Consider the following 14240-nt stretch of genomic DNA (forward strand, 5'->3'; position numbering starts at 1 on the left):
CTACCTGCTGCTCTTACAAGGCAAATATATATGTTTTTTAAATTATGCATTGGTTATTGTGGAATAGTCCAACACTTGTTGCAGCATTAGATGGCCAGCTGTACCACTGATATGCGACCTCCCTAATGCCCAACTAATTAGTTTAGAAATACTGTACATCTGGACACAAAGGACAAGCACAGAGAATCCTCAAATCCTCATGTACTTAGGATTTAAATAAATGCTTGTATTATTAAATAATTACAAAAAATTCCACCAAATAATTCAATGTCCCCTTAAAATAAAAACAGAATAAACAAAGCCAGAATAAATAAAACCTTATTTTATCATTCAGTTTTTTTAGTTATTTTTTTTTACAAAATCTACTTATGTTAATGGAAGAATTATTCTTATTATATATTTTTTAAAGGTTTTCTCCTGCTCAAGGGGCCAACAATGGTGTGATAGGAAAGTGGGTTATGAGAGAGGAGGAAGACAGGCAGCAAAGGTCATCAGCCCAGGACTTGAACCTGTGACAGCCTCATCGAGGGGTAAGGCCTCCGCATACGTGTGTCGCATAATTTACCCCTATAGCACTGCCATGCCTGAAGATAATTATTGACATTTTTTGTGTATTTTGTTTTGAATGAAATTACTCTATGCACTTCTCATAGGACTGTAGTCGTTTTCTTTTTTGATCCTGGACTAGACATCTTTAAGTTTTTTGTTTTGGACTTACAACCAGGCTAMTAAGGCAAAAAGAAAAGAACATAGAGAAGATGGGTAAAATCAGCTTTACTCAAACACAATCAACTTAGCCTAACACAGAATGTGAAGCAAATAATAATCTCAACCACAGATTGATCTCCCCCAACAGGGAGCTTAATCCCGGTCCACTCTGTCAGATCCAGCTTCTTAGAACATAGGAAAGCTTTCTGGGTGTTCAATACTGATGACACTTTCACACGGGGACCCACTCGTTCCATGCAAACCAAAGTCTATCCACAAATAGTGTAGCTGCATCATATTATCCAGCTAATGAGCTAAAGGGAGTCAGAGATTACATTGAGTTTTTCCTCCCTAAGAGATTCAGAGATTTAAAACATTTACCCACATCATTTCATCTTAATGAAAGCAAACTACCCACTAGCTGCTGCTTTGCAAATTCATATTTTAAACTTATAACTATCTTGCAGGACAAAAACCTGCTTCCCATTCAGAAATTAAGATTTAATCCGCATTCAGCCTTGAACGTTATGATCTCTTGTTTACAAATCACCAGACAGCTTTCGTGTAGGAAGTATGGTACAATAACCTAATAGCAGCTTGAAATGTAAAATAATATAGAGATATTATTTTATTGTTTTGAGAAGAGTTGCTAAACTAAGATTTAATTATTAAAAATCAGCTGGCCTGCTAAAGTAAGCAGGAAAGCAAACAATATCTGGAGGCGAAAGGTCAAAATGAAAGTTATTTCATGCTACATTATTCAGTACAGTGCTCACTTTTAAGATCAAAATAATTCTGAGAACAGGACATGTGACATTAAAAAGGTCACTTATGCTTTATTCAAAGGAAAAAAGAGTAACCCTTGAATATTTAGAGCAGCTCGATGACATATCAAGTGACTAGGTGTTGCTGGGGTAGTGCAACAGCACTTTGAATGTGTTAACATACAAAATTAATGTCAATGCACTCATTCCCTGCTTTAAGTGACRCTTTTGGACTACTGATCCCGCTTATATATTAGAGAATGATTAKCTGGTAAGGATTTTTTTATCAGAGGGTTTTGACAGAAAGGGACAACAAAAACAGATGAGAAGCATTTTCTTTTCTTTTTCAAAATTGACTTTGTATCATGCCTGTGTCAGTTTGAGTGCCATAWAGCAAAGATGGATTCCGAAACAAAGTCGTCTCACGGCCTGATGTGCAGCTCACACAAGAGTGACAACCTTTTCACCTGTTCCCTTTATCTTTTTTTCTCCATCTTGAGACAGCGCGGCCCTGTCACTTGGTCAAAATGCTCTTTGATTTTGGATATAAGCAGAAAAAAAGGTAATGGGGTTATGAAATAAAACTGTCAGTGACAAATTAGTATCTATACTTAGACAGTGGATGGGTCCTTGAAGCACATCGAACCCAAATGGGCCCAAYCTCTGAACACATCTTTTCAGGGTAGGTCCAAACTAGACAGGCTGAGCAGTACTTGGTTTCTGGCTCTCCTTTATCTTTTAGTTTTATGTGTATCAAACAAATATATGCTAACTTTGCAAGAGCGGTCTGTTGTGCAGTATCTTGCAAAAATATTCAGATCCATCGACCCATTTAACTTTGCATTTTAAAACTACAAACGTCAGTGCATTTTATTGATATCTTATATGATAGACCAATACAAACTAGAATATAATTGAGAAGTGGACGGAAAATGAAGCATGTTATAAAAAAGTTTTACAGCAAAAAAAAAAAAAAAAAAATCTGAAGAGTGTGGCAGCCACATTCCATTTGATTTGGCTCCTTTACTCTGATATCCCTAAATAAAAGTCAGTGCCACTAAATATCTGAAGAAGCCAATGCAGTTCCCCTTTGTGAAGGATTTAAAGGTTTGGTGAACAAACACTGTCATGGCTTAGGACTTGAAGACAGTGCTGATGGCATCATGTTGTTGGGATGCTTTTCTTCAGCTGCCAGGGAAACTGCATGGTCAAGTTTGWTGGGAACCAAATTAGAAGGAGCTAAATACAAAACAGTCCTGGAATAAAAACTCCAAATTGCAGCAAAAAAGACTAAGTTCACCTCTCTGCAGGACAATGATCCTGAAGATACAATCAGAGGTGCTATAGCATAGTTAAGATCAAAATATATATGTTTGTTTGAGTGGACAAGAAACAGACTGAACTTGATTCCGACTGAAAATTAGAGGCAGGATTTGAAAACTGCTGTTCACAGATCATCTCCCTCCATTCCGTCTAAATGTGAGCTAATTTGTAAAGACAAATATGGAAAGATTTCTATCTCTAGATGTGCAAACCTGGTGGGAAGCATTAACCAACAGACTTGCATCTGCAATTGCAGCACAAGGTGTGGGGTAGAATGCAAATGCAAGCCACGCTTTTTAAGTTTATATTTCCAAAAAATATATATGTTACCTCCGCTTCATTTTAAAACCCCAATGAAAGACACTGAAGTCTAGGRTTGTAACGTRATAATATGTGAGAAAGTTAAAGTGCTATGAATAATTTTGTGCCACCATAAGGGAAGCAAAACAAATGGTCTGATTTAGAAGTTCTTTTTTTTTTTTTTTTTGAACAGCTAACAATGCACAGTGGGGCCAGCAGCAGTTGCTGTCTGAAACCCCTCCACAGATGGACATTGCCTTGATGCTTCTTCCAAGCAGGGAAGGATCGAGAAAAAGAGGAACAACACTGACGAATGATTTGTGAACAGCTATAAAAATTGGCTTATTCTTCTTTTCCCCCCAACCCTACACCCCYTCCCAACCGCCTCCACCCCCAAGTGGGGATGTTGGATTGGCATCCAGCACAGAGAGAGCAGGCTACTTGAACGCAGCTGAATAGCTGTGTGGATGAAAGAGGTCTGCTGCCACTGCACTGGCTTGAGGAACTGCGGTTGCTGCCTGTATATACCTGCACTGATGCAATGCAAAGGTTTGTGCAAGCCCACGTATCCTCCACTTAATCAAATATATATCTTTTAATCCGTTTTATTGGGATGTTTCCATTCAGCGCACCACACAAATCCAACTATTAAACGTGGGTATGCTTTATTACCCTTTGGATCACAAAGGTGATGGGTATATAAATCTATGGTGCGCAACATTACGGTGCATTTCGCCTTTTAAAAAGTACAGTGCGAATAAATTCACGCTTCATTTCATGGATCTTTGGGAGAATAATAATGAACTACGTGGCGCTTACTGTGAATGATTATAAGGTTGTGCAAATGTTAAAAGCGACAGTGGGTTTATGAGGCTTACCTGCTTTTCTGGTAACAGGTGGCGATCTCTTATTAGATCCCTCGTTACCTCCTTTACTTGTTTTTAATCAATGCAATGGTGGCGAACACATCTCCGCCAAATCACAATATATCCCTTGTGACTGCATCGCCCACACGGCATCCAGGTCCACTATATACTGCGTGCAGGAGGAGGAGAAGGAAAAAAAAAAAAAAAAAAGAAAACAATTTAAAAAAAACGAAGGAAAAAGCAGCCCGCACTCGCGCAGGAAAACACGTATCAGTCCGTATAAAGGCTGTATCCCGGGTTGGCGGAGGTTTCAGGGACTCCGGCTCGTCGACATCCCTGGCAGAGGGTCCGGTTTCACAGCCCCGCTCCCGTCTCCGCCGCGCATCGTGCTGCCAACATGACTGAAGCTGGAAATCACATGCGGCGTGTTCAGCGCGCGCCTGCGTTTACCCAAAGGCACCTGCACAACTCTGAAAGCATCAATATTACATGACTCCACTTTTTTCTATGCTTTTTTTTTTCTCCACCGCCCTGGCACGCATTACTTCACACAGCCTTATTTATACACTGACATGCTCTGCAGTGCTTTTCTGGGAGTGTTTGCCTTTTACCTGTAATTTAGGCTGAATCCCATGCCACTTCTCTCTTAGCCCTCAAGCCTGCATACGGAAGCGTTAGGGCGTCCAAATTGGAAATAAAGTGGTAGTAAATGTAAGGCTGAATCAAGTATTCTTAGTTTATCCTCGGCTATATCCCATTTAACCTCTTTCCCATTATTTTTAACCCTAATGTTTTTGCTTCTAAAAGGGAGAAGGTCCTAATCCTTTCTGTATAGGAGAAGAAAACTAAAATATCAGTTTCATAGTGAAAAAAAAGAAAAAAGTGGACACAGTAAATTAATGAAACTGCTGTGCAATTTACATACACGATTCAACATATCAAAAAACATGTGCWGACTAAGAGTGTGCACTTAAATTATGTTTATATGCTAATACAGAAAAAAATATCTTATTATTGAATATTAATTCAAAATTCAATTTTCCAATTACACAATAYGTCACTGTTGCAGATGTTTAGATTTGTTGTAATGTTGTAATAACTTCATTCTCTTTATGCTTTTTGGACATTTTTCACATTATTTATAAATTTCCTTTTTTTTTTTAAAGGAATGCAACCTTCCACCTAATTCTTTTTTTTTCATTCCTTGTGACCCTAATTCACTGTCACACTACTGAAAATTGCTACTTCTCCTTAAAAAATACATTTTGAAGGTACTTGGGAACAATGAGGTATTCATATTTTTCCAGGGAATATAGAGTTATGTCAAAAAAAGGAAATATCATTAAATATTCAGTTCTTAACAAAGAAACATTCTTATCTTGTTGTGCATTCTCTTTTGTGTTTCTGGGAACTAAAGTGATTTGACTACATGGAAACAGCAAAATGGAGGCTTGAACATAAACATGAACTCATTAAATAAAGATCTCAACAAAAACATATTTTCTAATTGAGTGAAAAGTTAAGACACCATAAGTCTAACTTCATTGAATCRCTAGATCCATCTATAGACTGACATGAGTTTGAGGAAAGTTTGACCCATTCCTTACTCTCAGCTGGAAGATGTTTGAGGTGTCTCTTCCATTTACAAACCTCTTTGAAGTCACTGCATTGTCATCTCAGTGAGATAAATATATGTATATATATTATTCCAGAATTTTGCCTAGATTCTCTTTAGCAAAACTTTACCTGGCCTTCATGTTTTCTCAGACAGGAAAGGAAAGCAGCAAGAGCCAGCTTTAGGTCTCGTATTGACACTCCCAACGTTTTGGGAGTTTTCATTTAGCATCCTATAGTCATCTCTGACCATGAAACATGAACGTCCCAGATGTGTTGAATGTCTTCCACTTGTACTACCTTTAAATCCCTTATCGTCACAAACTGCTACAGTCTAATTTCCTAAAACCTCATTCAGCTCTTTTGATCTCAGCATGYTYCTCACGTTTATTTAAGGAGTCAAGAATATACCAGCTCMACATATAAGGTTTAAACATGGTGCGTCTTTGAAATGCTGAGCAATGATGTTCTCAACATCTGCACCAGACGTGATAGATCTGTACATTACTTCAGCCATTTCACGGGCAAAGGTTTGTGGTCTTGTTTTATTTTATTCCTCACCAGAAATTGCCTTTTTTTTAATACACACTTTACAGGATATTTTAAAAGGTTTATTTGTCCTTTTTTCAATTGATTTCATTAACTAAGAYAAAACCACATCTAAACCAAGCTGGTATGTGAAAGCATTAGTAGATAAGCTTGGTAAATTATAAATTAACTATTTCTAAYTAAATTGTTTGGGGAAATTGAGCTTTGTTTCACCAGCCACACACAGACCTGGTTACTGCCAGGCTCACAGAATCAAGAAATGAAATAAATAGTTCCTGTCTGATAACATGAAGTTGGCTAAAAGGAACTTATCAAGTCTTGATCTAAAAGAAAAAAGAGGGAGAGAGAAATTACCCATTAAATGGAGAAAACATTGAATAGTAATGAATCTTCCCAGGACTGACAAGCCAACCAAATAACTCTGGACATCACTGTAGGCCTCACTTGCCTTAGTTAAGGTCTGTATTCATRATTCAAGAATCAAAAAGAGACTGGGAAAATTGATCACATTTTCCAAGGTCAAAAGCACTAATGAGCAAAAAATAAACAAATTTCCATCTRATATCATTTGCTTAAAAGAATATTGATAATCACAAAGACTTTTGGAAAATATTGTTACTGGTATTTGTATTTTATGTGATTCTTACATAAACACCGACATTTAAMACCTGCTGCAKGATTGATCAGTGTTTAAATGACACACAGCTGACAGGGAGGGTTAGGGCTGGAGGAACCCTAGGAAATGGGATTCAGATTTAGTGTGAACCAATTTAAGATTTAGATATTCAAATTAAGGACAGTGGACGAGAGTGAGGAAGACAGGTTGAGATTTTCTCTCTAGCTGCATAATTGAAGGACTGACAGGATCAAATTAGCTTRAGGGCAAGGGCATGGATATAAAAATATAAGTAGGTTCATAAATTTACTTTGCCAGTCACATTTTGCTTTTCTTTTACCGAGAAGCAGATCTAGCCATTAGCATTCATCCTTTGATTTGAGTTGAAATAAAATGATTTGACATCAGGGTCAAGCCTAACAAGGTTGAGCAAGGACAGACCGTAAGGTTATATAAGTAGGAAGCTTTGTTCAGGTTATCTTTAGAATATGATGTCATCCTGCTTATAGACAATCCAAAGCAAATCAATTCACTTTGATGTCATCAGTACATGACTCTCAAGGTTCAAGTGGCAGCGTGGAAGAGGCAAAACTCTCCTGAATGGTATAAAGAAAAAGCATGGGTGGATTTCAGAGTGTTGCAGAGTCTGACACTCCTGACTCATTTTGTGCCGTCAGTGTCATCGAACACACACGCACACACACGCAGAAACGCGCACTCACATTCACGCACAATGTGCATGCATCCAGTCTCCCAATATAGCATCTGAGCTCGCCGTGAGGCCTTGTGAGCAGCTGAGCACAATGACCAGGTGCTTCTCATTTCCCGCACTGTCATCTCGACGGCCATAACGTCTCGCTGTTTTAACATGTCAGATCATCTGATGTTTAAAAGTTGCTCATCAACCTGAGCCAGCCATCATAGTACAAGCTAATTATAAATGGAAGGGTATGTGTATAATTCTGTCTCAGGCAACAATCTCTTAATTAAGGCATGTTAATTAAGTTTTAACACTGTTGCAGTAGATTGCTTTGTATTGAACTGTCCCTAACAGCTGTTCTTGAGGTCATTTGCGCGAGGGGCAATGATGATGTGATTAGGGATAATAACTGTATGCCYTCTGTGACGCTTACCTCACCAAACAGGTTTCCCACTATTAGTAGCTGCTGTTTCAAACAGGCTATGTTTAATATATTAATAGAGTAAGCATATCTCTGAGTCATGCTATCATGTTTCAACATCCCCAATATATCTGGATCTTAAATAAAGAGTCTAAACTATGGATTTTATTTGAATACAACTCAATGCAACAAAATGCAACAATATATAAAGACTGAACGACAACAGAAAAGGTGGAGTGCTGTATCAGAAATAACATTTTCTCAATCTTCTCAAGATTGTTTGAAAAAGAAAAAGACTGGAAATGACTAGTCCAGAGAAATTTCTTTTACAAAAGAGACTTTGTGTTATTGTTAGTCTCAGTGTTTGTGTGTTTTTAATGCTCTCTTGTTCCTTGGTGGGGAGTGACCTGGGTTCAACATGAAATATGGCAAATTACAGTATGGAAACAGTTGCATTCAAGTAAAACTGTAAAAKAAATCAGGAATCAGCTTAAGTAAATAAACTGGTGCTTTTGTTTTATATGAGCAAATCCATCATTTTTCCTCTAATTTATTTTCTAAGTCCAACTGCAGCTTGTATCCTAAAACACAATCACGGCATCCAATATATATCCTTTACTGCCCCTAAATACAATTAGTTTTTCATATTTTCACCCGTTATGACTATAAATAGCAATATATTTTCTTTTATAGAATCAAGACACAAAACTTGACTCTTTTGAAAATGAAGAAAGATTATACATAGGCTTTAATGAACCTTAATGTACCATSGTAACTCTGGAGGAGCAGCTCAGGTGACAAACTATTCACAGGACAGAGGTAACTTGTGCATTTCACAAATCTTGCTATCACGGAAGGGTGGCATAAAGAAAATTATGGTCAAAAGAAAGCCACACAAAGTCCTGCCAGCAGGTTGCTACAACTCATGTAGGGCATACAGCAAAGATGACAGCGTGAACCTTCCACTTTGTACTGTGGTCCAAAGGATACGGTCAGTAGTACTGCAATAGAATTGCATGTTTCTTTGTCAGAATGACTCAGTTGAAGTCCAGAACTAAATCTACTTGGGAACCTGTAGAAAAACTTGCTTTTCACATATGCTCTCCATTCAGTGTGAACCTTTTTTTTCTTAGCTATTTCACAAAGAAAAATGTGCAAGATTTTTGTATAGATGTGCAAAACTTGAAATAGTCTTCAAATTACATGAAGCTGTGGTTGCAGGTAAATGTGGTTCTATGAAGTATTGACTTAGCACAAATCTGTCACACTTCAGATTTGTTTCCTTCTACTTCACTTCATATGAAAAAAAAATCCTGTTAAAATGTACTTAAGTTTCAAATCATAATATGATAAAATTCAAAACGTTCAAGAGGTTTAAATACTTTTCAAGGCACTACAAAACATGTATCAACGTAAGCAAAAGCACTTTTGTGTATAGTTACATATATTTAGAAAGATTCAAGGAAAAGAAAAGTAGGAGCAGAGGTCATGTGGAAAGACTCCTTTGAAACTCAACGCAGAGAAACTGGCTTACAATTAATAAAAGAAGAGATGAAAAATGAAGCACAAGAGATAAAACAGAATCATTTCTCATCCTGGTGATTCCGCTCTTAACACCAGTTTGATGTTGGTGGTTGATTTAAATGTTTCCAGAGATTAAAAATAATAGATGACAGAAAACACAAAAGATTAAACACAACAAACATCAATCTAAATTAAAATTACTGGAACGTGAAGGAAGATGAAAGTGCTCGGATTGTGCAGCAGATATCTGCACAATCCGCATGTTATCCCTTTTATGTGTGCTTGACCAGAGAAACAGAAGCTCGCGATTTAATTCGGTCCATTTTTTTTTTTTACACTATGACCTCCTGCAACCCGAAGATTCAGAGAGCTTTTAAATAATTTTCAAGCTCCTGATCTGCAGCCCCTGCTTTTCAGGATTATTTGATATGATGTGAGTCCTGGCTGCTACTTGCTTTAACTCCCACTGACAGTAAAAGAGCATCCACAGGACTGAGGGGAAACAGAGGTGAAGCATAAAAACTGCAAGATGGCATCTTTCACCTGTCCGTGCACGCTCTGCTTCTCTCGGTTGCGGTTTGGGCGGTATTGATTTCGAAGCATTTTACTTAAGTGTGCACAACATTTTCTGCTTGTTCGCCGGCAAATGCCATTGTTCCTTGCTGTATCGCACACCATGCAAAGAGCTGAATCTGCCACGGTAGCTGGGAGTTTATTATACACTGATAACCTTCCATTCCCTCTTCTAATCCAAGWGGGAGTGGAKGGAAATCATTCTTGATCTACAATTATGCATTCTAGATAAGATAAGCAAATCACAATTAACTTAACACATGGCCCAGACATAAGGAGTTTTTTTTTTTTTTTAATATCTGCTGACCCAACTCATCAAAGTCCTCCAGGTTGTGGCTAGTTTTCAACTTCACTGCAGCCCAAGCCTCTGACCTGTTTGTGAAACACCCCAAAACTCCCCTTTCTCTGAAGAACTGACTCCAACACAAGGGGGCGTACACTGCTAAGTTTGCCTCTCTTTGTCCAGTTCAGCAGCAGTGGGGCTAAACTTGATTATCATGCTGACCTTGAGAGAAATTTGAATTTACATTTTAAGGAGGAAAGCCTTATTGCATGTCGCTTTTTATTTTTTATTTTTTGCCTAGATCAAACTGATCCATTGAGGAATGTAGCCATGACGTTTTGTCTGTTGATGGTCATGTTTCTTCTTTGGAATAAATAAAAGTAAAAATAATGCGACATCACTCTTATGTAATGATGGGGTTCACTTGATAAGATTTGGGTTGAAAAGCAAAACTGAAAGCAACAGTATCATTTCAGAGTTTAATTGTCATCGTTTTTTCTTGTGTGTGTGTGTGTGTGTGGGTGTGTGCGTGTGTGTGTGTGTGTTGGGGTTTGTGGGTGTCTGAATGAAACTCAGGTCAGATGGAAAAAAAGCAACAACTTTGATCGTAGGATTAAAGTTGCACTATTTTAAAACAAACTGATCATCTGTACGTTGTTTATAAGTATGCCGAAAATTAGCTGATTTGATATGTTAACATTTTTTATTAATTATTTTTTTGCCACTGCAAAAGTTAGAACCAATGATTTTAAAAATGTGTATCTCCTAATTTATTGGCTAAATATATGATTCCAGTATCCTTTAGAGGTGCACCCAGGAGTGGGGGGCCAGTGTACTGCAATAGTCAGGCACCATGAGTGAAAAAACAATCAATTAAATAAATGTAAGCACTCAAGAAATGTCTGGGTATTTATTTATTTTTCTTAAATTCATCCGTAAAAAGACCTTTGACATTCAAGGTGGTCTGCCAATGAAAATATATCAAGTTGGGCAGTTCCCAAAAGCAGTAMATTTAAATGACTTAATTGCTAATAATTAACCAAATAATTAAATTATATTGAATTGAAACTGATTGGAATTTCTTTTCCAAACAGTGAAAGTATTATGCATATAAGATTGTTCTCACCCAATGTCTGCTACAAACAATGTCCAGCCCTCATTCCCTGCTTGTCTATGCGTTGTTTTTGTGGATGAATGAGGGAAATATGATTGTCTGAGGGCGGATTACCACAGGATTTGTCAAAGAATGACATCACCCACCCTTGGTGGTGGTGAGCACTGGGCCCCCCATTCCCGCTTTTGGTGGCGCCCCTGCTATTATCTTCGCATTTTCCACTGAATGATAAAAGTCACACATGACAAAGTAGAAAACCTTTTCGTGAGCGCCTTACTGTTTCTTGACAGCAAWWTTTTTTTTTCAAAGTGATAAAACAAGTTCTGCAGAAAACACCTGTCTTAGCTGGAATAAACCTCAGTAAACCTGTCCCAGTTTAGACTCATGTACTCCTATAGGCTAAAATCAGGCGAGATTTAATTGGTTTGAGCTCCCAGCATATGTAAATAGCAGTAGATGGCTCCTCCTATGCACCTGATGGGGCAGTATTTACAGCTCTTTACAGCAACTACCCGCGGCACTGTTTCCAAGAACGCAGCGGCGCACCATGACACTCCGCTGGACTTAAGCAATAAGGATTTCCGTCTTTACGCAACAAACTTTAAGGCTCGCAGACTGTTTGCGGGGGCGAGAAAAGGGAGAGAAAAGTTTGACAAAAGTTGTCCTCTTGTTTTCCAAGATGCCACGCTCTTTTCTGGTGAAGAAGCACATAAACTCCGCAAAGAAGCCAAATTACAGTGAGCTCGAAAGCCCAACAGGTAAAGTTTGTTAATAGAGTGACTTTATGAAGTTGTAAAAGTTTTGTATGCATATTGTGCAGGAGTTCATTTGTAACTTAATACCACTAGCCGTGCCAGCTCTGAAATCTGCGCTCCTCACTCGGGCACATAACAGTGTTCATCCCACGCTCTTTATTCCAGTGTTCATCACGCCGCACTTCTACAAGGGCCTCCCCCTATCCGTCATCCCCCAGCCGGAGATCCTGAGCCCGGCCGCCTACAGCCCCATCACCGTGTGGACCACCAGCAGCCTGCCGCTGTCCCCGCTGCCCAGCGACCTGTCCCCCATCTCCGGATACCCCTCGTCACTGTCCGACACCTCCTCCAAGGACCACAGCGGCTCGGAGAGCCCCAGGAGCGATGAAGACGAGCAGATGCTGCCCAAGCTGACGGACCCGAGCGGGGTGGAGGTGGAGAAGTTTCAGTGCGGTATGTGCAGCAAATCCTACTCCACCTACTCTGGACTGCTCAAGCACAAGCAGCTGCACTGCGACGCCCAGGCGAGGAAATCCTTCAGCTGTAAATACTGCGAGAAGGAGTACGTCAGTCTGGGAGCTCTTAAAATGCACATCAGGACTCACACCTTGCCTTGCGTTTGCAAGATATGCGGGAAAGCCTTCTCGAGACCGTGGCTGCTCCAGGGACACATCAGGACGCACACGGGTGAGTGGACRGAAAATCAAAAACYTGGGCCTTTTGGGTTGAGGAGGCAGCAAGTCTAAGTTAATGTAGTTTGATTTATGGAGCTTAGGCGAAGATGTTTGCGTTTTTTTCAGTTCCTCGAGTTCTGTCTTGACTGAACCTCAGAGTTTGAAATGAATGCATCCTCATAGAGTCTTTTGTTTTCATTTCTGCCTCCACAGGCGAGAAGCCCTTCTCCTGCCCACACTGCAACCGGGCGTTTGCAGACAGGTCCAACCTCAGGGCTCACCTACAGACCCATTCGGATGTGAAAAAATACCAATGCAAGAACTGCTCCAAAACCTTCTCCAGGATGTCTCTTCTGCACAAGCATGAGGAATCTGGCTGTTGTACAGCCCACTGAACTGGGAATACATTTCTGTGCCTTTTTGTGCTTTTTTTTTTTTTTTCCCTCCAAAGCTGCAGAAAAGGTGTCAGGGAATTACACCAAATAACACATAACATGCAGACTTATTTTGTCCTGCAGGCGGTCCATTTCATTTCAAACTGAGAAATAGCTCAGCGATCACATGTTGTTCTTTTTTCTTCAATCAGTGTTCCTGATTGCAATCAGTGTTGAGCTTTTATCGAACGGCGTGGTAACGTACCTGTGCTACTCAAGCACTTTCTGCTTGCTCAGAAAGTTTTTCAGGCCTCCACAATGTTATCTTCAGTGTTTGTACCAACCTTTTTCTACAAGCTTTAACCAAAAGCTGTCTCTGATTGGCAGTATTTATTGTAAACCAATGTAATACTAAAGTCATTGCTACATAGGGAACAAGTGCAAACTTAGATGTAGCGAGATTATCATTAACTTTTGCACACTCTGTAGAAACAGTTTGCCAGCACTCAAATATAGCAGAAACAAGTGCCTCATTTTTACTCTGCAATGTTATGTATTTTTCCGCAAAAGGGTGCCTTTTTTTATATATATTTTTATATATTGAATGTAAGTGTGACTGAGATGATTGTACATTAGCAGTGAAAGCTGTGATGCTGAATGATTTTGATATTTTCATATTTTTTATGACACTTTTAAAAATAAATGATGTTTTTGTATAATTCCTTTGGCATCCTCCGAGTTGCTTTTCATCTCCGAGGCTCTCTGTCAGCAGCTCTTTCAAGCAGGAAGGACTCAGCTGGATTTACTGATTGTCACACACTTCAAAAGGAGAAGAAGCACACACAGGAAAAAAAGAGGAATAAAAACGTAAATGATATTTAATCTAGCTTGCGCCATCTCTTGTTATGGAGTTGTTAAAAAATGAGGAGCGGGGTGACTCAGCTTCTGTGTCAGGCCTGAACCTGTTCCTTGTGAACCTGTCCAGACATCAAACAACCTTGAAATTTAACACATACTAGCTATATTGATCTGCACTCACTTGCTATACCCTCTCGAGGGTCCTTGACTCTATCTTTGTCCAA

The 14240-nt window shown here is 39.1% G+C and overlaps 2 protein-coding genes across 3 annotated transcripts in view; one reads left to right on the plus strand and one right to left on the minus strand.

The window, feature by feature from the left end:
- Positions 1 to 4603, minus strand: part of sntg1 (syntrophin, gamma 1) — a 61824-nt gene extending 57221 nt beyond the window's left edge. Inside the window, exon 1 of one of the 2 annotated variants that reach the window (XM_008434259.2) lies at positions 3974 to 4603. The gene's annotated coding sequence lies outside the window, so the exon portion shown is untranslated. The remainder of the gene's footprint in view (positions 1 to 3973) is intronic. The other variant, XM_008434261.2, reaches the window with a different exon arrangement.
- Positions 4604 to 11727: 7124 nt separating this feature from the next.
- snai2 (snail family zinc finger 2) lies at positions 11728 to 13881 on the plus strand. Its single transcript, XM_008434251.2, has 3 exons — positions 11728 to 12113; positions 12276 to 12797; positions 12998 to 13881. Exons 1-3 carry the CDS (start codon positions 12035 to 12037, stop codon positions 13177 to 13179), a joined length of 783 nt encoding a protein of 260 aa, XP_008432473.1. The 5' UTR covers positions 11728 to 12034; the 3' UTR covers positions 13180 to 13881.
- The last annotated feature ends 359 nt before the right edge of the window (positions 13882 to 14240 follow it).

This window comes from Poecilia reticulata, linkage group LG17 (assembly GCF_000633615.1).
Source record: "Poecilia reticulata strain Guanapo linkage group LG17, Guppy_female_1.0+MT, whole genome shotgun sequence".
Taxonomy (NCBI): domain Eukaryota; kingdom Metazoa; phylum Chordata; class Actinopteri; order Cyprinodontiformes; family Poeciliidae; genus Poecilia; species Poecilia reticulata.